This window comes from Papio anubis, chromosome 4 (assembly GCF_008728515.1).
Source record: "Papio anubis isolate 15944 chromosome 4, Panubis1.0, whole genome shotgun sequence".
Lineage (NCBI taxonomy): Eukaryota > Metazoa > Chordata > Mammalia > Primates > Cercopithecidae > Papio > Papio anubis.
The window spans coordinates 18,853,439-18,880,766 of record NC_044979.1 but is presented as its reverse complement, the minus strand read 5'-3'; the positions used below and the strand labels follow the sequence as shown (position 1 = coordinate 18,880,766).

General features: G+C 44.5%; 1 protein-coding gene and 1 long non-coding RNA gene across 4 annotated transcripts in view; one reads left to right on the top strand and one right to left on the bottom strand.

The window, feature by feature from the left end:
- HIPK2 (homeodomain interacting protein kinase 2) overlaps window positions 1-4,151 on the bottom strand; it is a 219,002-nt gene extending 214,851 nt beyond the window's left edge. For both annotated transcript variants that reach the window (XM_031665119.1, XM_031665124.1), the window contains exon 1: window positions 3,787-4,151. In XM_031665119.1, coding sequence (XP_031520979.1) covers window positions 3,787-3,805 — 19 coding nt within the window. In that variant the 5' untranslated portion in view covers window positions 3,806-4,151. The remainder of the gene's footprint in view (window positions 1-3,786) is intronic.
- Window positions 4,152-8,007: 3,856 nt separating this feature from the next.
- On the top strand, window positions 8,008-24,405 carry LOC103883285. 2 transcript variants are annotated; one of them, XR_002521201.2, is made up of 3 exons: window positions 8,008-8,921; window positions 13,924-14,012; window positions 22,555-24,405. It is a non-coding gene; the product is annotated as an uncharacterized LOC103883285 (long non-coding RNA). The 2 variants fall into 2 exon arrangements; XR_002521200.2 differs by lacking the exon at window positions 22,555-24,405 and adding an exon at window positions 15,861-15,901.
- The last annotated feature ends 2,923 nt before the right edge of the window (window positions 24,406-27,328 follow it).

Sequence of the window (27,328 nt, the reverse complement as noted above, 5' to 3'; positions counted from 1 at the left end):
TGCTGCTTTGTTTAGGAATGGATCTTGGTTAAGGGCAAAGGTTATCTTTCATACCTGGGGATGCTTTCCAAAAGGCACAGCTGCAGCCCCTGAAACTGCCCCAGCAGTTTATTTCCACATTTTTCAAGTAGCACAGAAAGTGCCACTATAGAAGAGAAATTCTCTACCTGAAACTAGCAGAAGCTCAATGCAAATAAAGAATCTGGAAAGGTCACAGAAGGGGTAAAAAGAAGGTTCTTTCTTCTATGGCTATAGGGGGTTTATTGTTGCTGGTGCCCAAACTGGAAAGGGAATCGCAGGAGATTAATAATTGAGATGTTGCTATTATTGGTTTTCTAAACCATTTGTGGGTTATTCTTTCCCTGGAGTCATCATGCCTGTAAGCATCTCAGAAGATAGAGGGATTTAACACACACTGAGAAGATGCCTACTATAGCCAGGGACTTTACATGCACTAGTTTCTAATGGAGTTCCTGCACAATCCAATAAAGCCCAAAGTCATATGGCTAGATTCAAACTCAGGTTTCTCTGATGCAAGTATCATAGCACACTGTCTGAAATCAAGGATAAGATTAAGGCACCTTACTTACTACTCAAATGTGGTGAGAAGAAAAGCAATATTTATACTTACTAATTTTTAAAATATAAAGCCTAAACACAGGAACAGATATTTTAGGGCATGTATCATCAAACTCTGCTAACTGAAGATGATTCCGAATCTCATTTCTTGGGAGACAGCTTGGTAGATAGGCATCTTCAGGTCTATCTGATGATGAATTGCAGCAGAACAGTTTTTGGAAGTCTGTGAAGTGTTCCTTTACATAAGCCAATAGTAATCAACACAGCATATCTCAGGGAGAGGAAAACATAAATAACTTGGAATTCAGGCTCCTCTCATTCAGAACCCATGGCAATAGAGACCTTGGCTGTTGGCCTTTGCACTAGATATTGAAAAAGCCTTGCTAAGCAAGTTGATAGAGGAAATACAATCACAAGGCAAATGTTTAACCTTCTAAAGAAAATAAACCTTTTTATAAGAAGTTCAGTTCCAAACCACCAAACACTAACGTGCTATTTATAAACCTATCCTTCAAGAAAGCCCGGGAAGACTGATTCTCTTTGCCACCCATTAATTTGTATGATCAAATACCCCTTGTTTCAAAAACAGCATTTCTGTCTAAATCTCTGGCGGTTCAGAAAGCTCCATTAATGCATCTGGGCCTTCACCTGGTATTCCAACCTGGTACAGCAGCACCCCACTGAAACAATTCCCCCTTGTGTCACTACACTTTTCCTGAGAAGAATCATGCACAGAGGAGCTCAAAATCCATGAGGAATCCCTCTTCTTATAGAAATCTGCGGGAAAAGCTCTGCTCATTTAGCATGCACACAGGGAGTCCATGTGTTCTGATTGAGATAGGGGAAAAATCAGGTTTCCTGAACCCAGAGGATGTTACCATGGCGGGAGAAAGGAGGTCATCAGAGTCTTGGCACAATCATCAGTGAGTGAATGCGGGTCCTAGCAACCTAATCCTTGATTCTAGAGGTCACCTGTTGTAGAGCATATCCAACAATCTCTTTCAAAAACACCCAGGCCTGGGCTTTTGGCAGAGTGATGTGGGCTAGTTGAGGTGGGATAGGGAAGAACATTAGAAAAATAATTATAAAGGTGCACAGTGAAACATCCGGAATAAAAGGGTGCACAGCGCGGGAAGAATGAAGAAGGCACATGGATAAGATGGAGGGAAACCGAGGGCTGAAAGAGGCCACCACAGAGGTCACCTGAGAAAGGGAAGGAAGGCTGGCAAATAAAAACAGTTCATGAGACTTTTGAGATCCATGATTATTCTTAAACCGTAACACCCTACACACCTGCAATTCTTTATCTGGCGTAAGGAACTGGAAGAACAATGTAGCAGGAATTGGGAGAGCCAAGTCTCAGCCTCGGGGGCATGGCCTACATTCCACATGGATTTAGAATGAAAGGAGCAGGAGGAGAACAGTGCAGTTCCCAAGATGGCTTTCCACAAAGTTGACAAAATACACCCCAACTCACATACCTGGTCCCTAGTAACAGGGAAACCAGCCGTTTACTATAGTTCTGAATTCAATGCCAAGTTCCTTCTCGCAACTCACCAGGAGTGTCCAGCAGAGGGAGTCTCAAGGAGGTACTTAATAAAGAGAAAACTGTTTCATTTTAACACTCTAGACAGTGGGAGCATTGACTGTAGCCCCCTCCTGTAGACGCAGATGAACAATGAACGCCCGACATGGGTTCTCCCGCATGTTCACATGTCCACCGGCATGTTCTATTCTGCGTGGTGGAGTGATCAGAAATTTCGTTTTGTTTTGTCGAATGGTTAAATGGACCTTGTGTTCTTCAGAATCAAAGAGGAAAGCCCCTGGAATAACATCTCTCTGTTGCCTTCTAAACAGCCCCTTTGTTTCTAAGAGAGTCTGAAAAAAAATATTTACAGTCCATAGGTTATTTACAGCCTCGTTATCCAGGGCCTGACTGGTAACTTTATTCCGGCCAGAAACCTAATTCATTTGGAGCCCTGAATCTAATAACAGATTTTCTTTTCAGATAAGTTTTTTTTTTTTTTTTTTTTTTTTTTTTAAATCAGCCTCTTATAACAGAGATAAAACTATTAACGCCTTCCCTGTCTCACTGGCCACAACTGTTCTCCGGATTTACAGGCGGATTACATTCCCCCCTCGTGCCCTCCTCTGTGCCACACAAACCCTGTCCCCTCTCATTTGCGATTTCATCCACAGAATATCTGAACAAAACCGAAAGAAAGCCAGGGGGACCCACACTAAAAGTATGTGAAGGCTGCGAATTCAATGATTTCATGAGACAAACATTTACACGATGAAACGACTGAAAAATCAGACACACTTGGGTTTAAAATTTCTCCTACTACAAGCACACAAAAACACATCGAAGTGTAAAAACTTAGTTGATTCTGGGTTGCTTTCTGGCTGGAAGCTGACAGAACGGACTGAAGAGAAACGAAAGACAGTGTGCGAGGCAGACCTACTGCTTTTCTGCCTTGCGTTCTTTTCTTTCTTGCTAAAGGCAAATGGGGAAAAATACCCCGACGCCAGGTGAAGGTGCACAACACAGGTCGACCCAGACCGAGCCAGGAAAACGTATCCGCCGCTCCCCCGGCTGGAAAACCCAAAGTCCACGTCCCCTTCCACAGGCTAATGCGGGGAGATTTTCGCCTATTTCATTGTTCTGCCTGGCTCTGACACGGACTTTTCATCTCTCTCCCCACCTAGCCCCGTGCATTCCGATTCCACAGCCCCCCCAAAATCGGAGGCTCGCGGAGAATAAAGGAGCGTGGGGTGGGCGCGGAGAGAAATGGGAAGGGGCGCGGGGCGGAGAGCGAAGTGGAAAGGAGGTGCTCCGAAAGGTAATGTGGGGGGGCGGTGGAAGCTGAGCCGCATCACCTTCATTTTTCGCAAATAAATAAAAAGCACAGTCACCGGTCCGCCTTCCCCGGCGCCCCTGCCCTCCGCGGGCAGCCGCCCACCCTCGCACACGCCCCCTCCCCTCCTGCGCCCCCGGTCCCTCTCCCCGCCCTGGAAGCAGGACCCTGCCGGCGCCGGGTCCCGGTCATCTTCCGGGCGAGGGAGGGGGTCGCGGCCCCCTCGGGCCCCGGGTGGGGGCTGGGGCGGGCGCCGGGGGCTGCGGGCGCGGAGCCGCGGGCAGGCACCAGCGCCGCGGGGCCGCGGCGGGCGGCGGGCGCGGGGTCGGCGGGGCCGGGCGCCCCTTACCTTCGTACACTGGGGCCATCGGGGCCGGGGTGTCCGCGGTTCATGGCAACGGGGACGGGAAAGCGGCGCGCGAGCTCGGCCCCCACCCCAGCGCCTCCTTCCACCCGCCATCTTGAGCCTGTGTCTCCGCTCTCGGCGCAGCCGAGGCCGCCCGCGCCCGCATCACCGCCCCGGCCGGCGCCGGGAGGGCCGGGCGCCGCCGCTGCCGCTGCCGCCCGGCCCGCGCGGGGGCTCGGGGGCCTGGGGCCAAGGCCGGCGGGCGGAGCGGCCGAGGTCGAGGCGCCGTGATGGCTGCCCCGAGCGGGTCCGCGGAGGGGCGGGAGCCGGGGGCAGCGCGCGGCTGAAGTCGGCGGGGTCACCAGCATGGCTGGGCGGCCCCGCAAAGTTGCTGGCGGAGGGGGGCGGCGGGCGGGGGCGGGGCGCGGGGCCGGGAGACATTGAGGAGTCCGCGCGCAATCGAGCGCCGATGGCACGGATGCGAGGCGGGGAAGGCCGAGCCGAAGGGCAGAGCCGCGCCGGCGGCCCGAGGGGACCGCGCCGGGAGGGGCTGCCGCGCAGCGCGGGGGGACTGGGCGCGGGGCGGGCCCGGGGTAGCGGGTGAGAGGGCCGGCCTGGACCCGGCGGGCGCAGGGCTCCGAGCCCAGCGCAGCCGAGCCGGTCCGCAGAGGGGCCCCCAGAACTTTGCGTGTTTGTGTGTGTGCACGCGCGTGTGTGTGTGCCCAGGTGCGAGGGTGCGCGCGTGTGCTGGCGGGGAGGGAACCGACCCGAAAGAGAGCCCCGGGCTGGCAAAGTGGCTCGCCCATCTCACAGCCGGTTGGCGCTCGCGGAGTTAGGAGTGGAATGAATGAATGAAGGAGTGGGCGCGCGCCGTGCTCCCGGGGAGGGCGGGTGAGTGGAGGAGCTTCGGAAAGCCACGCGAGGTCAGAGGCACCGAAGCCCTACCGTGCACGCCGCGGAAATGCAGCCCCCGGGGTGGTCGTTGGGTTCCTGCCGGAGTCTGGCTTCGACGTCACCCTGATCTTCGCCTCCTCGCGTCTACACTGTCCCGAGGGTCCCCCTTCCATCACTGAATGGGCGCTCACAGCTGTCTGGGTCCTCGCTTTTCACAGCGCTCTCTCCTATCAGGGCTTTCGCTAAACACTCTCCAAACTCTCCCCAGCCCGGAGCCTCTCCAGGTTTGCTTCTCCAGCTGCCTCCCGGATGCTTGGATAGGATGCCCTACCATCCCCTCCAACTTAGGAAGACTTGTTGAGTCTCCTCTTAGGCACTGTTTTTAAAACTGTGGGTCGTGATACAGTAATAGATCATAAAATAAATGCAGCAGAGGCAACCGGCTTTCAAAAAGAATGAAATGGAATCCAATAGAAAATATTAGAGTCCATTGCCCTTAGTAAGGGCAACTATTGTTTCATAAACCTTTTGTTTCGATTATAGGTACTGGACAAGTGTACTAGACCATGATGTCAATTTTATTTCCGACTGTAAATCGTGGGTTTAGAAAAGTTGAAAAGCTATCTTTTTAAGGTGTAAAATAATGATCTCTAACACTGTATGACATTCTTAAAAACAACCCCGTGATTTTCTCACTACTTCTTATCCTTTCCGGTCTCCATCTTCCATTCCCATCCTCTATTCCCCGCCCCTCCCCCCAAAAAAGGCAAGCTCTTTCACATTTTGTTAGTGGCACATCACGACCCCTTTCTCTCTGTGATCTTGGACTCTGCCGTCTTCCTTGCCCCCATAATCAATGCTACACTTCCTACCCCTTCTCTTAATGCCATTCACATTTGCAGAATCCTAGACCACTGTTGCTAAAAGGGACCTCAGAGGTCATCTGGGCCAGCCCTGCCCTTTTAGAATTGAAGAAATGGAGTCCAGAGAAGTAAAATCTGTTGCCCAATGTCACACAGTATTGAAGCTTAGGAACAGGTCTCGTGGCTCCCACTCTAGTGTTCTTTGCTCCACACCTGTCATTTATCTCTTTCCCTTCTATCCTCCCTGCAATCTTTGACTTTAGTCTTGGCCCAGGTCATCCTAAATACTGCCACCTTCATAATATGTGGTTCTGGCCATGCCATGCTCCTGGCTAACATCCTCTAAGGACTCAAGCTCTGCAGGTGGGGCTGAGTTTTCTAGCGCCTTGGCTTTTCATCAAGGCAGGTGAGTCCTGACTTAGCTTTCTAAGGACATGAGTTCAGCAAGTCACTACTTCTCTAGCCAGACTGGTTTACTTGTAGCCCACTGCCAGCCTCACCCATCTCTGTCATTGTGCCTTTGCCCAAGCTGTCACTTTCCCACCCACTTTCCCAGAGGGGTGCCTTCTCCATCTTCTCTCTTTAACCAGATTCTACCTGTGCCTGGATCGCCTCCTCCACAAAACAGCCCAAGATAGCATGGGAGTAAGTCAGACCTAGGTTCAAATCCTAGCTCTTCCACTTAACTATGTGATCTTGGTCAAATTGCTTAACCTCTCTGAGCCTCAGTGTCTGTATATTGATTATGAGAAGGAGAACAATAGTAATGTTCTCCTTTTGCATCTATAAATCTCTATCATAGCCTTCACCACACAGGTATGTAACTCTCTATTACATACATACCCTACATACATGTCTCTCTGCTCCTTTCTAGTGCTGGCCATTAGAACTTGCTGCCATAATGGCAGTGTAGCCACTTATGTCTGTGGAGCCCATGAAATGTGGCTAGTATGACTGAGGAAATGAATTTTTAATTTTAATAATGATGGATGGTTAGTGGCTACCATTTTGGACAAGGCATCTCTAGACTGTAAGCTCAGTAAGGACAGAAACCATGTTTTTCTTGCTTTGTAGTGTATGTCCAGTAACTGTGCATTGCCTAATGCATGGTGAGTACTGCACACATATTTGTTGAATGGATGATAACTGCAATTTGTTGTATGCCCCGTTGTGTCCAGCACAACACTAAGAACTTGATAAAAGGCATTTCATATTGTCCTCTTCACAGCCCCTGAGGCTGGGTTAGATTACAGAGAGAGTTTTGTATAGAGGGCAGACATATAGTAGGGATTCAATAAAAGTTATTATTATTCTAACTCCTCCCTGTGAGCAGCCACGCTGACTTTTGTCTCATCTTTCCTTAGGCTCACAGAACATTTCCTGCCTGTTGCTCACGCTCTGTTGTCCACAGCATACCCCTACCCTAGATGGCTGACTCTTGTCTTCTGTGTAGGTACCCTGTGTTCATAACTGGATTGGCAGCGTCTTGGAGCAAGGTCCCTGCTTTACAGGACTGCCCCTGAACTCAGCACTGACCAGTGTTCATGCCCTCTAAGTCCATCCCAGCTGCTGTCTAGCAGTGAGTGATTCTAGGCAATCTTAAAATGAGTATCACTTGTGTCAACTGAAAACATTTTACAGGTAGTCTCCTCCCCATAAAAAGGGAACCATCTTGGGCAAGGAAATAGAGTCCCATGAAAGGGGAACAAGATGGAGCCAAAAGGATAGAGGCCTACCTTCTTTTCAGGCCGCCATGACTGAAGCTGTATCCATGAGACGCAAAACATGCATTCAATTGAGCTAGCGTAGTTGGTATGATATAATGGAAAAATATTCTTGAAATGAGCTTAGATTTTCTTTCATGAATTGGCAGACTGAGTATACTAATTGTCTCCTTTCCCTCTGGGGACTGCAATCAAGTGGCAGCAAGGTATAAACCTAACAGTGAAATGTCACCGAAGGAGAGCATGGGAGCTGGGAGGAGAGAGGATCTGCGACAGAGCCTGGAGGGTACCAGTATTTGAGGCATGGGAAGAGGAAAAAGAGCTCCCCATGGACGAGAGGGCAGAGAAGTTGGAGGACAGCCGGGACAGCGGGATTCCTCAACATCCCAGCGAGGCCAACAGTGCTGCGTGATACTGAGAGGCCCACATCAGATAAAAGCAGAAAGGCAACTGGGTGCTGTGGCTCACGCCTGTAATCCCAGCACTTTGGGAGGCCGAGGCAGGCAGATCACCTGAGGTCAAGAGTTTGAGACCAACCTGGCCAACATGATGAAACTCCGTTTCTACTGAAAACACAAAAAATTATCTGGACGTGGTGGCAGGTGCCTGTAATCCCAGCTACTTGGGAGGCTGAGATAGGAGAATCACTTGAACCCAGGAGGCAGAGGTTGCAGTGAGCCAAGATAGTACCATTGCACTCTAGCCTGGGCAACAAGAGCTAAATTCCACCTCAAAAAAAAAAAAAAAAAAAAAAAAAGCGGGGATGGGGGGTGCAGAAAGGCATCCATTGGATTTAGCAAGAAGAATTGCATTAGTGACTTTGGTGAAACTAGTTTGGAGGGAAATACAGGTTTCTTAAATTCCACCTGAATATGTGTCCTGTTTTATGGGTGGAGATAGTAGAAGGATGGGGAGGGTTAGGGAGGTACCAGAAAAGAGAACCAGAGAGTACTCCAAGCAGAGAGGGCATTGCCAGTCATGGGCCTGAGACAATGAGAGGGTTCTGGGAGCTGTCCCATTTGGCTACAGATAGTGTGCATTGTATTTTATTTATTTAATAAACACATTAGCAGTCAGTGTTCTAAGGAGTTTAATCAATCATTTAAAAAATCACTTTTTTTTTTTTTTTTTAAAGTACATGGAACTCTATGTTGCCAAAATACCGTTTAACTTCAGGGTGCGTTGAAGAACAATAATAAAGGCGAGAAAATTGGAAAGGATTTAGTAACCATCTATACCGTTACCTCTCCTTAATTTGCCTTTCTACAAAATGGTGTAAGTCATATCTTTCTTGGGAGTTGGTAGAGTGAACATGGGGGAGCTTTGACCTCCTTTCAAGTTCATTTTACTTACAGGACATGGAACGAAGGGTCTTTTTTTTTTTTTTTTTTTTTTTTTTTTTTTATCATGTATGCCTATAGTTGTGAAGCTGCACAACATAACAATATCTTCAAGGCCACAGGATAGAGATAACCCTTGTTTTGGTGTATGCATTTGGGTGTGTATGTCTCTATTACTCTCAGGGTATTCTTAGCATGATGTCTGTGTGGCTCGTATCTTATTCTCACTTGGTGTATGTTGCTTTTATTTTCCTGACAGCTCCTTATTTTCCATGTCCGAGCCTGTGGTTTATCTCTCAAGGATGTGCCTGGGGGAGGTAGGTCACTATCTCAAGTTCTGTCTTTTGATATCACACCTCTCTTTTGGTCTCTTACTCTATCTCTATTTTCTTCTCTTTCTGACTGTGTGTCTAATTTTCTTTTTCTTTGTATCTTTCTATCTTTTCCACACATTCTTTGTTTCTTCTTCCTCTCTTTTTCTTTTAATTCTGTTTCTTAACAAGTCATAGTAGAGACCTATTTTTGTTTGGATTATTCTTAAGAAATTATCTTGTCTTTCTGCTTTAAGCCTTTGATCGGTTTCAATGATACAATATGTAACACAGTAGTATTTAATAACAAAACTCTTTAACTGAAAGCTTCAGTGACAAGACATCACACTCACAGAGAATTTAAAAGAGTAGACATTGCATTCAAATGAGGAACAATAGAGCTGTGGCTTTAAGGGCAAAGGGGAGAGCGAGGCTTGGCAGAGTGAAGGGAATCTGATTGTGGAAACGGCAGTCTTGGAGAAATTACACTGGCAAAATCAGGGGAATAGGGAAACATCATTCATTTTCTGCTTCTGCTCCTCGAAGGAAAATGATCAGACACCTGAACAGGGGTGCAGGTTTTCCTGCTGTTTTCCTGATGCTGTAAGAGCATTCAGCAGAAAGGAATTATGGCAAAAAAAAAAAAAAAAAAAAAAAAAAAAGTGCAATCAGCCCATGAATGAAAAGAAGCTGTAATGTAGATGCACAGAAGGTAGGGCGATTTTGTTGGAGGCTGCGGGAATGGCAGATTAGGATGGATTTGCACATGAGAAGCAGTTCAGAGAAGCAACCCAACCCTGCAGATAAATTTCTCTGATGATGGGAGGAAGGTAATAGCTTGGTTTCCCTGACCTGCAGTCCAGGCTGAACTTGGACAGACTAGGTAGAAATGGTGCAGAAAGCAGCTTGGGGGTGGAGGTAGAAGTAAAGGTAGACCAAGGAGAGCTCTTTTAAAAGCCTACAGGTCCTGTTAAGCCAAGTTAAGCCTACCTCAGTCATGAATCAGTGGACATGTGCATTTCTGTGCAGTGTGAAGTTTCAGTTGTAAGGTTTCCTCCCACTGACATGAAAGAGCTTGCTCCTATGTGGCAACCCCTGGAGGGGCTTGACCGTCCTGGCAGAGGGCAGTTAGGACTCACTCTTTGCTCTGAGGTTGCCAGTGGCTTCTTGGATGCCAAAACCAGGTACAGGCCCCTATAGTTCTCCCTCTGCCAGTCTCTAAGCTTAAACATGAGTTCAGGCGCTGTGTCACCTGCTCTGCCAGCAGTCCCTTCCCCATACCATCATACATGTTTTGTTTGATTTTTGTTTGTTTTCAATATTCCTAGTCCTTCCTCCCTTCACATGCTTGTTTAGGTTTTTGGATTTTTTCCCCAATATTTCTGGCCTCCCTTGCCTTGTCTTTCCTTCCTTCTCCCTTCCTTCCCTCCTTCCTTCCGCCTCTTTCTTTCTTTCTTTCTTTCTTTCTTTCTTTCTTTCTTTCTTTCTTTCTTTCTTTCTTTCTTTCTTTCTTTCTTTCTTTCTTTCTTTTTCTTTCTTTCTTTCTTCCCACCTCCCTTCCTTCTTCCTTCTTCCTTCCTTCCTTCCTTCCTTCCTTCTTTCTTTCTTTCTTTCTTTCTTTCTTTCTTTTCTTTCTTTCTTTCTTTCTTTCCTTTCTTCCTTTCTTTCTTTCTTTCTTTCTCTTCCCAAGGAAAGTCAATTCACCAAATGTTCAGCTACTGGCTTACTAGCCTTTGGATTCTATATAGCAGACTGGAATTCCTCTAAGAGATAAAAGCCATAGCCCTGGCTTTCAAGGAGCTCAAGTTCAAAGAAAAACCACCAAGCAAGGAGCATAATACAATGTAATGAGTGCAGCAGTAAAAAGGATGCACATGGTCAAAAGATAGTACAGATGGACAAATGGCAAGGAGTGTGTTTGGGGCAGGGGAGGTGGCACGTCTGTGTACGGCACTGTGAGTTCTAGCAGGGGACAGCATATAGGATAGGTATGAGTGTCCAGGATCTGTAAGAAATTATAATATTACTAAACATGCAAAGCAAGGCCGAGACAGTGGTCGAGAATGACGCTGGAGATTGTATGTCAAGCTGAAGAACTTGTACTGTATTCTGAATGCACCAGGTGTGGGGAAAAATGAATTCAATTTTGAACATGTTGAGTCTAAAGTACCGATGAGATATTCAGATAGGGATACTCAGTTGCCAGGTGGGTGTACAGGACTGGAGCTCAGCCAAGGGTTTTTAATGGGAGATAGAGATTGTTTTGAGTCATCAGTAAGTATATAATGGGTGGCTCATCCACAGAAGGAGGTGAGATCACACAGGGAGAGGTTACATGGCAGCACTTCTCGAAGTGTGGTCCTTGGGCTGCCTGCATCGAAGGGGCCTTCTAAGGACGCAGACTCCTCAGGCAGAACCCCAAACCCACTGACTCAGGAATCTCTGGGGATGGCACCCAGCAATCTGTATTTTGAATTTACTCCCTAGGGGATACATTTACACAAAGCAGTTCCATAACTGCTGGTGTGGAGGGAGAGGCTACGGGGCTAAAGGAGGGAACTAAGAAGAGAGAGACCTGATCATTTAGGGGCCATGTCCTTCTCCCTTCACCCTCTTTCTTGATGGACTGAATCCAAGCCTTTCTTGTCTCTTCTGTGTTCTCTCTTTGGCAAGCCTTTCCATTCTAGGATCTCTGAGGTTGGCATTTCCAACTGACATAGTCCCCTAGCCTTGTCCCACATTTCCACCTGCTTTCTGGACACCTCTACCAAATGGAACTCATCTCCTCCCAAACCTGCTTCTGATAAACAATAACCACCTCCTAGTCCTTCAGCTCCAGCCATTGCAGGTCAACTGCCAGGACCTACGTAGGTGGTGGGAAGCAGGAAAGAGCAGCAGTGAGCATAGAGAGCTTGCCATTCTCTTCCCACTCTCTTTTCATTTCTTTTTTTTTTTTTTTGAGACTCCTGAGTCTCGCTTCTGCTGCCTCCAGGGCCAGAGTGCAGTGGCTGATCTCAGCCTCACTGCAAGCCTGGCCTCCTGGGTTTATGCCAGCGCCTCTTGTTTTTAGTTTCTAGAGTAGCTGGGACTACAGGCGCTCATCACTCTCGCCTGCATTTTTAGTAGAGACGGGGTTTCACCTCGGGTTAGCCAGGATGGTCTCATCTCCTGACCTTGTGGATCTGCCACCTGCCTCTGCCTCCTGGGATTATAGGCTACTCCTTCTTTCTATTTCTACTAAGTGTAACCCGATCTCAGCCTATCCCCACCTCCCTCCTGGGCTACTAAAAGTATTTTCTAACAGTGCCCTGACCCAGTCCGTCCCTCCTTAACTACATAACTCATTGTTGACAACAGTGTCTTCCTGCGCACTGCATACCATTGCTCAGAGATGTTCAGAGTCACCGTATCACCTGTACAATAACCTTCATAACCTTCATCACCTAAATCCCATCATGATCTGCCCAAAATTCCCTTCCCAATCTCATTTCCCACTCTTGCCTCTCATGCACCCTAAACAATAGCTGCACATCTTTGTCTTTGTACACGCCAGCCTCTCTGCCCAGAGTGTCCTGAACGCCACGTCTTCCCCATCCTTTAAGACCTAGTTCACATGCTATTTCCTTCATGAAGCCCTTCCTATTCCCCAACCCACATCCCCAGAGGTAATGTCTCCTTTATTCTCCCCAAAGCATATTTTAGGTCTGTTTGTGCTGCATTCATTTTTTCCTATCTAGTATTACAGGTTTTTGTTTTGTTTTTTAAATGTCTCACCTTTCCCTCTATGGGAACAGTGAAAGAGGGGCTGACCATCAGGAAAATTAGGTCCATCACTTTTAACTGGGTGATGATAGGGAAATGATTTCATTTCTCTGCACCTCAGTTTTCTCATCTATACAGTGGGATAATAATGTCTGCCTCTTCAGTAGAAATTATTCATGTGAAGGGAGGGGAAGATAAACTATACAAGGCAACAAAACACCATAGTGTCAGATATGAAGGAGATAATAAATGTGTACTGAATCCATGAGAAAGGGAATACTTCTAGACAGCTTTGAACAGTTCTGGGAATATAATAATTAAGTGATAGAATGCAAGGAAGAATTTAGTTTTGGGATTACCTGTTATTATTTTAGTGAAAAGTTTCACAGATAGACCTTTTACTTCAAATAACTTCAAAGCTTAATTTTATTTTTTAAGCCTAGGGTTCTTTTTTCTTTTCTTTTCTTTTTTTCCATATAATCCAGAAGCTTTTTTTCACTCTATGTGGAAGACACATGTGGTTGTCTGCTCCCTAGCTCTGGTGCCTTCTTCCTCAGTTGTAGAACTCTGATTTTATTTAGGCAGTAATGTACCTGCCCAGGAAAGTAAATTATGATTGGTCTAAGTCAGTTGCAGCAAATCAGTCATGGTTCCAGTGGTGGTCATGTGGCCCAATGAGATAAAAGGTAAAACTTGGAGACTTCTGAGAAAGTGTCTCCTTTCTCATAAAGGTGTGTTCCATGGGAAGAGGTGGTCCATTTCCTTTCCCTCTTCTTCAGCCATAACATAGTAGGATGGGATGCTTTGGGTGGGATCAATTAGTGACATCTTGCAGGTGAGGAAGTAAACTGGCCTTGGAACCACTGACCTCCAGCCTTATTGAGAGGAGAGCTGTCTTTACGAAGGCATCTTTAGCAAGGATCCCATTACCTACAGCTAACAACATCTTAGTCATTTTAAGGAAGAATTTAGTTTTGTGATTTCCTTATAGTGTTTTATCACAGTCTGTGTATAGATCTTTTAAAAATAATTCACCAACCTCAAAGTGTAAGTTAAAAAAAAACAACAAAGAATCTTTTGTCAGAATTCTGAGGATTTTCTTATGTATGTATGAGATGAATTTGAATTTTTAAAGAATTTCTTTTGGAATATGCCAATATCTTCAGCTCGCATTCCACTTGCCCTAGGTGGTACACTTCATCAACTTTCAGAAGCTGCTGATTTGCTTTGCTTATCTTTTCTTTAGGAGACTTACACTGCCTGGACCGCCTGGCTGATTTGAGCTAGTTTGTCTGGTTGAGTTGGGTGTTTAAATAGAAGGCACAACAACAACAGGTAAGATTTTTTAAAATATCCTTGAATTTCTTTGTGCTCTATTGACATTATTACATTCATTACAAACTTCTGAATGTTAAGTCCTGTGTTGAATAGCCAGAGAGGGGAAGGTGGTGGGCAGTTCGAGAGTGGTGACTAACAAGATGGCACCACCGGGTTCCTGAGTCTGATGGTTGTGTAAAGCCAGGGCAATGACTGGGATGGCCAAGGAGAGCAAGCAGTAGAAACTTGGGTCCAAAGGGCATTAGGCATGAAACCTAACCTGACCACCCTATTTAATATTGCAACTTGCCCCTCCACCCATGCTGTCCTCTACTGCACCCCATTTTTCCTTACCTAGTGTTCTCAACCTTTTGTCTTTTTCTCGTGGATTCCTTCTGCAGTCTGGTGAAGCCTGGGATTACCCTCTCAGAATAATGTTTTTAAATGCATTGAATAAAAACACATAAGACTACAAAAGAAGCTAATTATATTGAGATACAGTTACTAAATGTGTATTTCTTTATTGATACAATTTTGAGAAACAGTTACTAAATGTATGTTTCTTTACTGATACATTGCATATCAAGATTTAACCACAGATCCAAATAGCTACAAAGTAGTGATGAATGTAAACAACAGTTCAAGAAATCTGCAACAATTGTCGATCTGATACAAAATATCTGTGATTTCAATTGGTAACAAAGTTGTAGGTATTGCTGTGGCTTCTGAGGTTGGTTGCCTACAGTCAGGTTTGAAGGTTTAAGATTAATGAAAACAAATGTGTCATTTTTCCTTCTATCCAAGTTCACAGATCCCTTGAATTCTATCCATGAACCCACTATGAGTCTGGAACTCTAGAATAAGAATCCCTGCCCTTATCTTATTCTGCTATATTTGCATAGCATTTATTCTCTTCTAACATCATTTATTATTTACTTATTTTTAAAGTTCATTTTATGTGGTCTGATTCATTTTATATGGTCTGATTCTTTCTATTAGAATGTAAGTTTCACAAAGTCATTGTCTGTTTTGTTCACTGATACTGTGTCTAGAATAGTACCTGGCACTTACTTGAGGTTCAATAAATACTTGTTACATGAGTAAGGCCAGAATGCACCAGCATCTGAGTCCAGACAGAGGAGCCAGACCCATGGTCCTTCTGAATGTGGGGCACCATGCAACTGCACCCGTCAGACCACCCACCAACCAATTCTCTTGTACTTTGGAGGGGGCCAGACCGCTATGTGGAGGTGGACTTGGAGACACTGAGTTCTGCCCATGGCACCACTGGGATTGGATATGTGGAGGAGAGGAGGAAAGGCTTAGGGCTGGGAATGAAAAATGGACATGGCACATGGAATGGCTGTGCCCTAGGGATGGCCCTGCCCTGGACTGGGGCCAGGTGTTAGACAACAGTTAATACAAAATATGTTTAGACAAATAGATCAGGCCTGGACTGGGGAGGGCCTTTACTGCCCAGCAGAAGTATTTACATCTATTTCCAAAAGCAATGGAGAAGCACTGGATATTTTTGAGCAGGAGTCCAAGTAGGTAAAATGGAAGAATGGCTGGAAATAAGGGCTATAAGATTTTGAGTGTAAGTGCCCACCTTATAAATCATTAGCAAAAGCAGGATATAACCCTTTCTCCAATTCTGTACGGATGACACCCACCAGTCTGGTAAATGGAGGTCCTTAGTGTGATGGGGTGTCATTCTCACCTTGTTTAGCACCCCCACCAGACATACATATTCACTTTTTGCCTTTTTTAAATAATAATTTGAGAAGTTGTAGAAAATGCTTGTACTTTTAATACGTTTAATCTCTCTCTCTCTCTCTCTCTTTCTCTCTCTCTCTTTCTCCACAGGGTCTTGCTCTGTTGCTCAGGCTGGAGTGCAGTTGCAGTGGCATAATCACAATTAACTACAGCCTCAACCTCCCAGGCTCAATCAATCCTCCTGCCTCAGCCCGCCAAGTAGCTGGGACAACAGGCGTGCACCACCATGGCTGGCTATGTTTAAAATTTTTTTTTGTAGAGACATGGTCTCTCTGTGTTGCCCAGGCTAGTCTTGGACTCCTGGGCTCAAGCAATCCTCCCACCTCAGCCTCCCAAAGTGCTGAGATTACAGGTGTGAACTATCTCACCCGACTTTTAATCTTTTTATTAGTGAAATAAATATCTGATCCAACAGCTAGGATCTGATGGTCTTTTTAGTATGACCTCAAATCACTGTATCCCGTAAGCATTTTTTTTTTTTTTTTTTGAGTGGGAGTCTCTGTTGCCCAGGCTGGAGTACAGTGGCACAATCTCAGCTCCCTGCAACTTCTGTCTCCTGGGTTCAAGTGATTCTCCTGCCTCAGCCTCCCGAGTAGCTGGGACCACAGGTGCCTGCCACCACACCTGGCTAATTTTTGTATTTTTACTAGAGATGGGGTTTTGCCATGTTGGCCACGCTGGTCTTGAACTCCTGACCTCAAGTGATCTCCCCACCTTGGCCTCCTAAAGTGCTGAGATTATAGGCGTGAGTCACTGCACCCAGCCTATAAACATATTTTCTTCTAGAGTGTTTTAGGTCTGTACATGGAGTCCTAGGTCAATGCTATCACCAACTCACACTGACCCCTAACTGTGGAATCTGAGCAACATCATTAGTTAGGCCCATGGACAAAATACCGAAGTCATCTGTTTCCATGTTCCATTATTTCCTCCTCTCCATACATTATACATACAACAGTTTCCCTTTATCACACATACCTGTGACCACGTGGCAATCATTCTACCCCAAACTGCTGCAACACAATCTGAGGCTTACTAAATATTCACCTCAGTCATAAAGCTGGGGGAGCGTTAGTTTAAAATGCAAGTAGGGACCATGAGGATCTTCTGGGTTTCATGTTGAAACATTCAAGCTGCTCCTCCTACTACAACTATTACTACTAAATGCTTATTATGATTTTTGAAAACTAGAACAATCCAAGTCTTGCTAATTTTTTTAAATTCCCATTTCTTTCACTGTCCCAACTGTTGTCTATTCACCCTTTATTCTACCTTTAAAGCAAGAAAAACTGAAATAATTATTTAGAAAGTTTTTTCACTTCTGTCAAAACAACAAAACCTATATCGTTTGAGTGATTAGTCAGGGACAGTTGATGAAAGGACAGTGGTCAAAAAGAAAAATGGCTCCTTAAACTCTTAGAGAAAAGAAATCAAGCTTGCATTGTGATCAAACTAAATGAATGTACATAGTAATAAGCAACAATTTGAATGGTAGACCATGTTTTTCTTGCCCCTATGAATTCATTCAGATGGATAAGACAGATGGCTTAGGACTCCATATTACATTTGTATGAATTAATAGATATTAGAGGAATGTGTAATAAGTGACTTCATGATTGACTGATACAGGTTTTGGATTTTTATTTTTATTTTTCTGAGACAGAGTCTCACTCTGTCACCCAAGCTGGAGTACAGTGGTGCGATTTTGGTTCACTGCAACCTCTGCCTCCCAGGCTCAAGTCTTCCTGCCAACTCAGCCTCCCGAGTAGCTGGGACTACAGGCACCCACCACCACACCCAGCTAATTTTTGTATGTTTTTGTAGAGATGGGGTTTCACCATGTTACCCATGCTGGTCTCGAACTCCTGAGCCCAAGCCATCCTCCTGCCTTGGCCTCCCAAAGTGCTGGGATTACAGGCATGAGCCACTGTGCCCAGGCTTAGGTTTTGGATTTTATATCTGATTATCCACAAAAAAAGAACCCAGAAACACTAATAAAGTGGAAGCCGTTGCCTCAGTTAGGTAACACAAGTTGCAGTGATAGATAAGTGCTAACAGCAGCCTAACACAATGAAAGTTTATTTCTCATTCTGACGACAGTCAGGATAGGGATTTAGCAAGTGGCCTTCCACATAGTAATTCAGGGACCCAGGCTTCCCCCACCTGTGAGTGGGAGCCTTGGAGGCCTTCACTTCCAGCTGGCAGATAGAAGGAGAGAATGGAGGATACCCCCACAGGAGATTTTTAGAGGCCAGTCGTAGGCATGGAGTGCTGGTTCCCTCTGCACTCCATGGACCACAACTCAGTGACATGGCCACATCTAACCACAGGCAGGCTGGGAAATGATCACATATGATGCAGCTGCCAAAAATAATGTCTGAGTTATACCCATTGGCCAAGGGGAAGCGTCTGTGATGTATTCGTGAGAGGAGTAAGTTTCAGAGTATGTTGTATTGTGTAATATTTATAAAAAGAAATGTGAAAATCCCTAACTATACTGCATGTCTTTGTATAATCCTAGTGAAAGGTACAGGGGGCTGTATACCCCAGGCCCCGCACATCTGTTACCATGGAGTTGGGTATGGAGGCAGTGGCAGAGACATGAAATTATTAACTTTTTCTTTATATACCTTTGGAATTTTTTTTTTCATTTCTTGCAGTGATCTCATACTTACTTTGGAATTAAATTTTTAGGTATAATTTTAAAGTATGGGTGGTAGTCTTTGTGAAATTCAGAAAAAAGAAGTGAAGAAGAGTGTGTTTGTGCATCTCCACACTGTAATATTCTTTTCCTGCGGGAAGATATTTTTCCAAGTGGAGCAGAGCTTGTGTGTGTTCCAGGGTATGCTGTATCCCATAGAAAGCACACCTCAAGACTGATTCCATGTTTAGCAAGTTATCTCCACATTAAAACTTTAATTTATCAGTTTTGTGCATATCATGCACATAAGTGCCCTGAACCTGAACATTCCTGTCCTAAAAGGATGTACTTCTCATTCTAAATTAATATATTGATGTTCTGATTTGGGAAAGATAAAGCCAGTCTGGGGTTTTGTAGGAATAGATCAGCTCATCAGATCCTGTCAACTCTTGAGTAAACTAGTAAAACAGAGTTACCAAAACCACAAAGCTAAGACCTGGACTCCTGGCTTTACAGAGATTCTTCCAATATCCACCCCTTCCAAGGAGAGCCAGCCAGCTTCACCCATGGTCGGCTTGGTGGTTTGTTTACTGGCCTGCATTATCACCTACCTACTTGTCTTTATTCCCTCTGCAGCTCCCCGAGGTTTGCCTTTTAAGTCCAATTTTTCTGTAGAACTCCACCCAGCATCTAGATACAGTTTATTGACAATGAAAACAAAACAAACAGATATAGAGCACAGGTGGCTATTCTTGAGGGACTGCATGAGGCACAGTTGGACAAATAGCCCATCCTCTTTATCTGCAGGGATGTGGGTAGGGACAGAAATCAGACTCCCTGTTTGTTTTCACTCATAGGAGACTGAGTTTGCTCTTCCCTGGGTCCTAGACTTCCAAGTCAACCCTGCTACAAAGGGTGAATGAGGAAAGAGAGGAGGGTATACTTTCACCCTTTTCCTCCAAAAGAGATATACTGGAAAATGCACTTTTAAAGTCATGAGTATCATTTGAGGCCCAGGTACGAGAACATGAATAGGAAACAAAGCAAGATGGTAAAGGAAAAGAAGCGCGATAAGAATGCTTGGTGTGAAGAAGGGTCGTGTGGCTGTTTGTCTGCAGCCTGCCTGATTCATGGCTAAACAGACAAAATGTTCAGACCAGGTCACCAGTTTTTAGATATGTAATTGAATGGTTATCTACTATGGGAATTGCATAAACTAAAAATATTACAAAACATATCTCTAGAAATCCTGTGTCACTAATACAATTTAAAAAGTATTTATTGGGCCAGGTGCAGTGGGTCACACCTGTAATCCCAGCACTTTGGGGAAGGCTGTGGTGGGCAGAGCACTTGAGGTCAGGAGTTCAAGACCAGCCTGGCCAACGTAGTGAAACCCTGTCTCTACTAAAAGTACAAAAAAATGTAGCTGTACATGGTGGCGCACTCTTGTAGTCCCAGCTACTCAAGAGGCCAAGCCAGGAAAATCACTTGAAGCTGGAAGGTGGAGGTTGCAGTCAGCCAAGATCCACCGCTGCACTCTAGCCTGGATGACAGAGCGAGACTCCATTAAAAAAAAAAGTATTTATTGAACACCTACTCTGTGCCAAACACCATTTTAATGAGTGGCAAACAACAGTGAACACCTTTGTACTAAAAGGCAAAATAGACACCCAGAAAAAACAAACCAGGTTGTGTAGTTTGTGATACTGGGGCCAAATGAAAGACTCTTGTTATAAATTTGATGGACTTTTAGGGAATGAGAAGATCATAGTCTGCCGAAATAGTCAAAGAAAGCTTACATTTTGAGCCAGGCATTTAGGGATGGATTTGATTTAAAAAAGCAGAGGGGAAAAGGAAACATATTTCATATGAGATGGAATAGCATAATAATGAGAACATTTACAAAGTGCTTTACAGTTTGCAGAGCATTTTCTCATTCATGATTCAGAGTGAAAATAAGCCAAGCTTTTCAGAGCCAAGTGTTGAGACCAATCTGACTTAGTAGAAAGTAATCATTCCTTCTTACCTCTGTCTCCTGTCTTCTCTTTCCTGATCAGAGTTCATGGTTTCATATTGACTTTTTAATCCAAAGTCCTTTTATAGTGGATTTCTTCTACAAAGAAGTGGCAAAGAGAATGAGAAAGCTATATTTCTTAAAGAAAATGCATCTTAATGCTTATGTGGGTATGTGTATAATACACGTGTGTGTGTGTGTGTCTGCTAACAGTTGGCACAAGACACTTTCTATTTTTTTTTTTTCTTTTTTGGTCTGTTTATTTAAGATGGAGTCTCACTCTGTCACCCAGGCTGGAGTGCAGTGGCCCGATCTTGGCTCACTGCAACCTCTGCCTCCCGGGTTCAAGCAATTCTCCTACCTCAGCTCCCGAGTAGCTAGGATTATAAGCATGCACCACCATGCTGGCTAATTTTTGTATTTTCAATAGAGATGGGGTTTCACCATGTTGGCCAGGCTAGTCTCAAGCTCCTGACCTCAAGCGATCCACCCACCTTGACCTCCCAAAGTTCTGGGATTACAGGCATGAGCCACCGCACCCGGCCGACACTTTCTATATGGGATGAACAAGACATTTTGTGCTTTATGATCCCAGCGTAAACATCTCCTGGACTTTGAAGGACTTCCCTTTTCTAGCCAATCTTATGTCTTCTCCCTTTCTTAACTCAAAGTAGATGTGTTCCTCCTGGCTATTTCACCACCCCGCCTCACTTTCACACCTCTCCTGGTGCTGTCTGCTCCTCTGCCCACCTAACTAGGCCCTACTACCACCCTTCTGTTTTCAGACCAAGCCTTACCTCCTTCATGAGCTCTTCTCCAGTTACAAATGCAACTGATGATCATTTGCACTCCTCTTCATTTTTGCAGTAGTTCTTAATTTTGTGGGGGGCATATTATATCCCCTTAAGAATGTGATGAATGCCTTGGACCCTGGACACATATACACAAAAAGTATGTGTCTAATCTCAGAGGATCGTGTTCCCCTGAAAACATTGCTTTCCTGGATCACATTTGTTTGGAACTAACCATATACTTCAATGCATTAAAATATACTTTTATATCACTTTGCCTAATACATGTCTTCATAATTAGACTAACCTTGAGGAGAAAACTGTAGTAGAATTTTTTGGTATCCTCATAGAGCTTGGTTAAATGTAGAGCACATAGCGGTATTTAATGAAAATGAATGAACAAACCAACTAGAGTTCATCTATGCAATGGCACAGCATTCAGTAACAAAAATAAGCTATTGAGCCACAGAAAGACATGGAGGGGTCTTAAATGCATACTGCACTGTGAAAGAAGCCAATCCAAAAAGGCTGCATACTGTGTGATTCCAACTCTGGCATTGGCAAGACTATGGAGACATGAAGAAGACAGTGGTTTCCAAGGATCTGAGGGGAGACAGAGGGGATGAACACGTGGAGTACAGATGATTTTTAGGCCAGTGAAACTATCCTGTCTGGTACTGCAATGGTGGATGCATGTCATTAAACATTTGTCAAAACTCATAGAATGTATAACACAAAGAGTGAACCTTGATGTAAACTATGGTCTTGAGTTAATGATAATGTATCAATATTGGTTCATTGATTGCCATAAATGTACCACACAAATATAAGATGTTAATGATAGAGGAAACTGGAAGGAGGACCAGGGGTATGTGGAAATGCTGTTATCTGCTCATTTTTCTGAAAACGTAAAACAGCTTTTAAAAAATAAAGTCTATTAATCTAAAAAAAGAAGAGTAGTTTCCGATTTTGGCTGCGGCCTCTAATGACCATAGGGATAAAGAAGAGGCAATGCCTTAACACAATGCATGTATTTTAACTTTTTGAAAATTGTATCCGTCATTGTTAGCCTCAGTTAAACTTGCTGCTTGACGTGATGTCGACACAATGTCCATTTTAAAATGAACTAACAGAATTGGTAGGATATGCTCTCATGGTACTCAGGCAATTCTAATGTCAATGAAAGCCTCCACATTTAATGTACATATTTCAACATGAAGAAAATCCATTAAAATATAATTAGTGAGTTTTACCCATAAATAGAAAGAAGGCCCACCTAGACCTTGCTGCCATTTAAAAGAGTTCTTTCTTCTTTGTCTGTTTTTGTAATTTTCACAGAAGCTTTGAGGAAGAGCCATAACTACCTGGAGCAGAATGATTATTTGGAGCCACAGAAAATCATTTTAGGGAGCAATGGGTCCAGGTTCAGTGTTGTGTGTTCAACTCTGAAAGAACACAGTTGGGTGACTGACCGGGTTACTTCTCCCCTGTGGCTCTGCTTGCCTTGGTTATTCTGAGGTCAGGCAGGGATTTGGCCACAGTGTTAGCCACTGGCCCTGCATTTATCACATATTAACATCTTGTTTGGTTATTAAAGTGGCTGAATTGTTGGAATGAAGCATTGCAAAGTCTTGTTATTCCATCCATCTACACAAAGACTGTAAACTAACTTCACCATGTGGCGACTCAACTGGTTGGCTAGAAAGCACCTTGTAAGATGGCCTCTTCTGCCAACCTTTCCTATCCCAAACAAATCTCCCAACTCTCACCAACTCTACATTCCTGTGTACTCTTTAGAGTGAGGGGCTGGGAGTGGGATGGAGGAAAAGGTAGAAGAATGAAGTAAAGGGTCCGTGCACAGGCAGTAAGTACTGCTGATCACTATAATGTCCACTCACAGCTGAAATACAGTGTTCAAACTTCCCCCCTAAAAGCCACGCTGCCCTCACAGTGACTCCTTGGACCGCAGCCATGGATCTGGCCACAGCATTCATTTGATTCCATGTATGACCTTCTTGAATAATTATAAAAATTATGTTTTCCAATTAGAACAAAGAGATGCTTCCTGAAATTCTTCTCCTTGGAACACTCATGATACGCATTCAAAGTGCTTAGCCTGGGGGTCGCCATTGTGTACACACAATAAATCTTAGTGTATCAAGAATTCAGGCAGTCATGAAGCTCAAATGATAAGAATTTTTATTTTTATTTTTTAACAGACAGAAGTCAGGGAGGGCAGTCATTGCTTAGACAATGAGATTCAAGCAAGTGCTGTTCTGAATCTCTGAGCTCTGTAGGGGAGAAGATGGATGAAGCAGGCGGCTTGAAGAAGGAGACATGCCAGCCAGAAGGGAAAGAAAGAAGCCAGTGAAGCAGGAAGAGAAGAAAACATGAAAGGGTAGGAAGATGAGAAACGGATGCCAAGGAGAGGGAGAAAGAGATTGTCAGCAAGGGAAGCGAACCGGGGAGAAAACAGGGAGATTCCCACATGGGTGGAGCCAGGTTTCCACTGTGCTGTGAGCAGAGGAAGCCAGGTGTATTGTTCCTGAAACTACATTATTAACTGCCTAACATATGGCTCACAAGGTACACGTGGAAACGAGAGCAGGAAACAAAATGCAAGTCAGCTGGGCTAACACTGAAAAATAGTGATCTGTGTGAGTTTTGAGAAGTGTGAGAGTAGAAACCTTCTATGCAGGAGATCAGCATCTCTGTCTGTTTCCTACACCGAGGCTCAAAGAGAACATTTGCTCCCAAACCATGGTAGTTCTGTTTCAGATAAAGTTGTCTCATACAACCATAATTCATGTTCCTGATGGTGACCCTGAAGCGCAAGAACCCAAGGAAGCTTCAGAATTTTCAAAGAAAAATGAATTATGTAGAGTGGTATGACTAGCAAATGCAGTTTGAATTTTAAGTGTGTATTCTAATTTTTTAGAAGATTCTGATTCTGTGTGTGAAAGATTGAATTACCCTCAATTATCTAGGATGTGGCCCATTTGCCAGCCAGCCTGGACCTCAGATCTTAGTTCCGGTTCTGTAACTTCAGTTGCCCGCCAGACATTTCCATCTGGGAGCCCTGTCATCACCCTGAAGCACTGTCAGAACCAGCCTCCTTCTCCACCTGCCCTCAGACATTGGCACCATTCCTCTCCCATTGTCACCTTCGATTGTCTCTTCTTTACTTCTGTATACTGCTTTTTTTTTTTTTTTTTTTTGACAGTCTCACTCTGCCACCCAGAGTACAGTGGTGCAATCCCTGGTTACTGCAGCTTCCACTTCCTGGGCTTAAGTAGTCCTCTCACCTTAGCCTCCCAAGAAGCTGAGACTACAGGTACACGCCACCAACCCCAGCTAATTTTTTTTTTTTAGATGAAGTCTTGCTCTGTCACCCAGGCTAGAGTGCAGTGGCACACTCTCGGCTCACTGCAAACCCTACTTCCCAGGTTGAAGCAATTCTCCTGCCTCAGCCTCCCGAGTAGCTGGGACTATAGGTGCACACTGCCACACTGGCTAATTTTTTTTTATATTTTAGTAGAGACAGGGTTTCACCGTGTTGCCCAGGCTTGTCTTGAACTTCTAAGCTCAGGCAATCCGCCTGCCTCGGCCTCCCAGTGCTAAGACTACAGGCGTGAGCCACCACGCCCGGCCTAATTTTTGAATTTTTTTGTAGAGATGGGGTTTCGTCATGTTGCCCAGGCTGGTCTTGAACTCCTGAGCTCAAAAGATCCACCCCACTTGGCTTCCCAAAGTGCTGGGATTACAGACATAAGCTGCCATGCCCAGCCCAATATGCTGCCAAATTTTTCTTCAAATGATTTCCTAGTTCCTTCCTTGCCATTCTTGCTGCCCTGAATGAAGCCCAGGTCCTCATTTATTGGCTTCCCAATTGACTCCTTCTATTTTAGCCAGCACGCATGTTGTAGAACAACTTCCTCAACGTGGCTTTCACTTGGCTCCCGACTCAGAGTCTATGAGGCCTCCTAATTTCCTAGGGCAGCAGGCCTGGCCCATCCCCACAAGCCTTATCACCACTTTATTTGCTCATATCCCATCACCCTCTATTCACATCTTTGTATCCAATGGGGAGTTTCCACTTCTAGGTTGCAAGCCAGAAATGTGTGGATCATCCTGTCTTCCCTCACTTCCTTAAACAACCCGTCGGCAAGTCCCACAGATTGGATCTCCAGGGTTTCCCTGCCTATAGCTCTTTTCTCCATGCTGACCACCCTAGTTTAGGCCAATGCCACCCTTTACTGAGACTCTGGAAGAACCTCCTGACAGTTCCTGCTCCCCTCTGGCCCCTCCAATCCATTTTCTACACAGTGGCCCAGAATCTTTAAAAATGCAAATCAGGTTGTATCATGCCTCAGTGGCTTCTAGGTGCAATGAGAAGCCTCCAGTGGCTTCTCGTTGCACCTGGGGTAAAATCCAAAATCCTTATAGTAGCTTCCAAGGTCCTGCATGGCTTATCCTCTGTCTCCCTCCTCAAAGACCTCAATGCACCTGACTGCACTGATCTCAGCACGTTTCCACCTCCAACCAGGCTCTCTACCTAATGACCCTCCTCCCTGCTTTTTGATTAATTCCACCTCTCATCTCCTAGGTCTTGGCTTAAATATCTTCAGTGAAGCCCTTCTGATCTTTCCTCAGTAGTGTCATTCCCACTTCCCGCCACTATTCTTATTACCTGTTTATTTCCTTCATACCTTTTTATCATTTGCAATGATTGTGTTTGTTTCCTTGTCTTTTTTCTGCCTCCCCCTGGACCCAAAGCTCCAAAAGACCCTGGAGTGTTTGTCTTGTTAATCATCGTTTCTCTAGCTCTCGACACAATGGTCAATATATTAGCTATTATAATTACTATTTTAATGTCACTGTTTCTTGATGATTTCAGACTCTGTGGATGGAATAGTATCCCTTCTGTTTGAGGGTGTTTGTGCCCTTCTCATATTTCCTCATGTCCTCTGGAATCCTGATGTAAATTTTTAGTCTTTCCCTATCAATTGTCAATTGCTTATTTGTTGTTTTCACTTTTAAAAACTCATTCAACTCCATCCAATCTTTCTTCTTCTTCTTACAAAATAGTTTATACCTAACTGTATTTCCTTATTCTCATTTGTTCCTTCCCTGTATTCAGTGTCTCCCCATCAATATCTTTTATTACTCCAAAATAATTTCAGAAACAGTTTTAGACAGTTTTAAAAATAATGCCACTGGCATTTTACTAGGGATGACATTAACCTTATCAATTAGTTTGAGGGAAATCAGCATCTTTGCAATATCAAATCTCTTCCTAATCAAGGACAGACCACATTTTTCCATTTATGTGTTTTTAAATAAAATGATTTTTTTGTTTGTATTGGCTTTTTAACATTAATGTTAAATTCCCCTTCAACATTTAACGGTTTCACTAGAATATGTCTAAATCTAGGTCTGTTTTTTATTAATTTTGGCTAACATATGATGAGCTTTGATCTACAAATGCAGGTCTTGCTTCAACTTAAAAATATTTTCTAATATCTTTAAATATTTCTTCTGTTCTTTTTTCCTCTCTCCTTCAAAACTAGATTTCTATCACCTGTCTTTCTACATCTAGACTTTGTTTCTGATAGTTTTGACCTCTTTGTCCTTTTTTTTTTTTTTTGCTTTTTTTGAGGCAGGTTCTTGCTCTGTCACCCAGGCTGGTGTGCAGTGACACAACTCAGCTCACCACAACCTCCGCCTCCCAGGCTCAAACAATCCTTCCACCTCAGCTTCCCAAGTAGCTGGGACCACAGGCACGTGCTACCATGCCCAGCTAATGTTTGTCCTTTTCTTTTGCATTACAGAATACAGTCCCATGCTTAGCTTTCTTTTCACTGATTGAATTCTCTTCCATTGCCAGTTCTAACCACTGTGGTTGCTAAGTTTATTTACAATTCTTCCATGTCGTTAAATGTTTCATTATTATTATTATTATTGAGACGGAGTCTTGCTGTGTTGCCCAGGCTGAAATGCAGTGGCGCAATCTCGGCTCACTGCAAGCTCTGCCTCCTGGGTTCACGCCATTCTCCTGCCTCAGCCTCCTGAGTAGCTGGGACTACAGGCGCCCACCACCATGCCCGGCTAA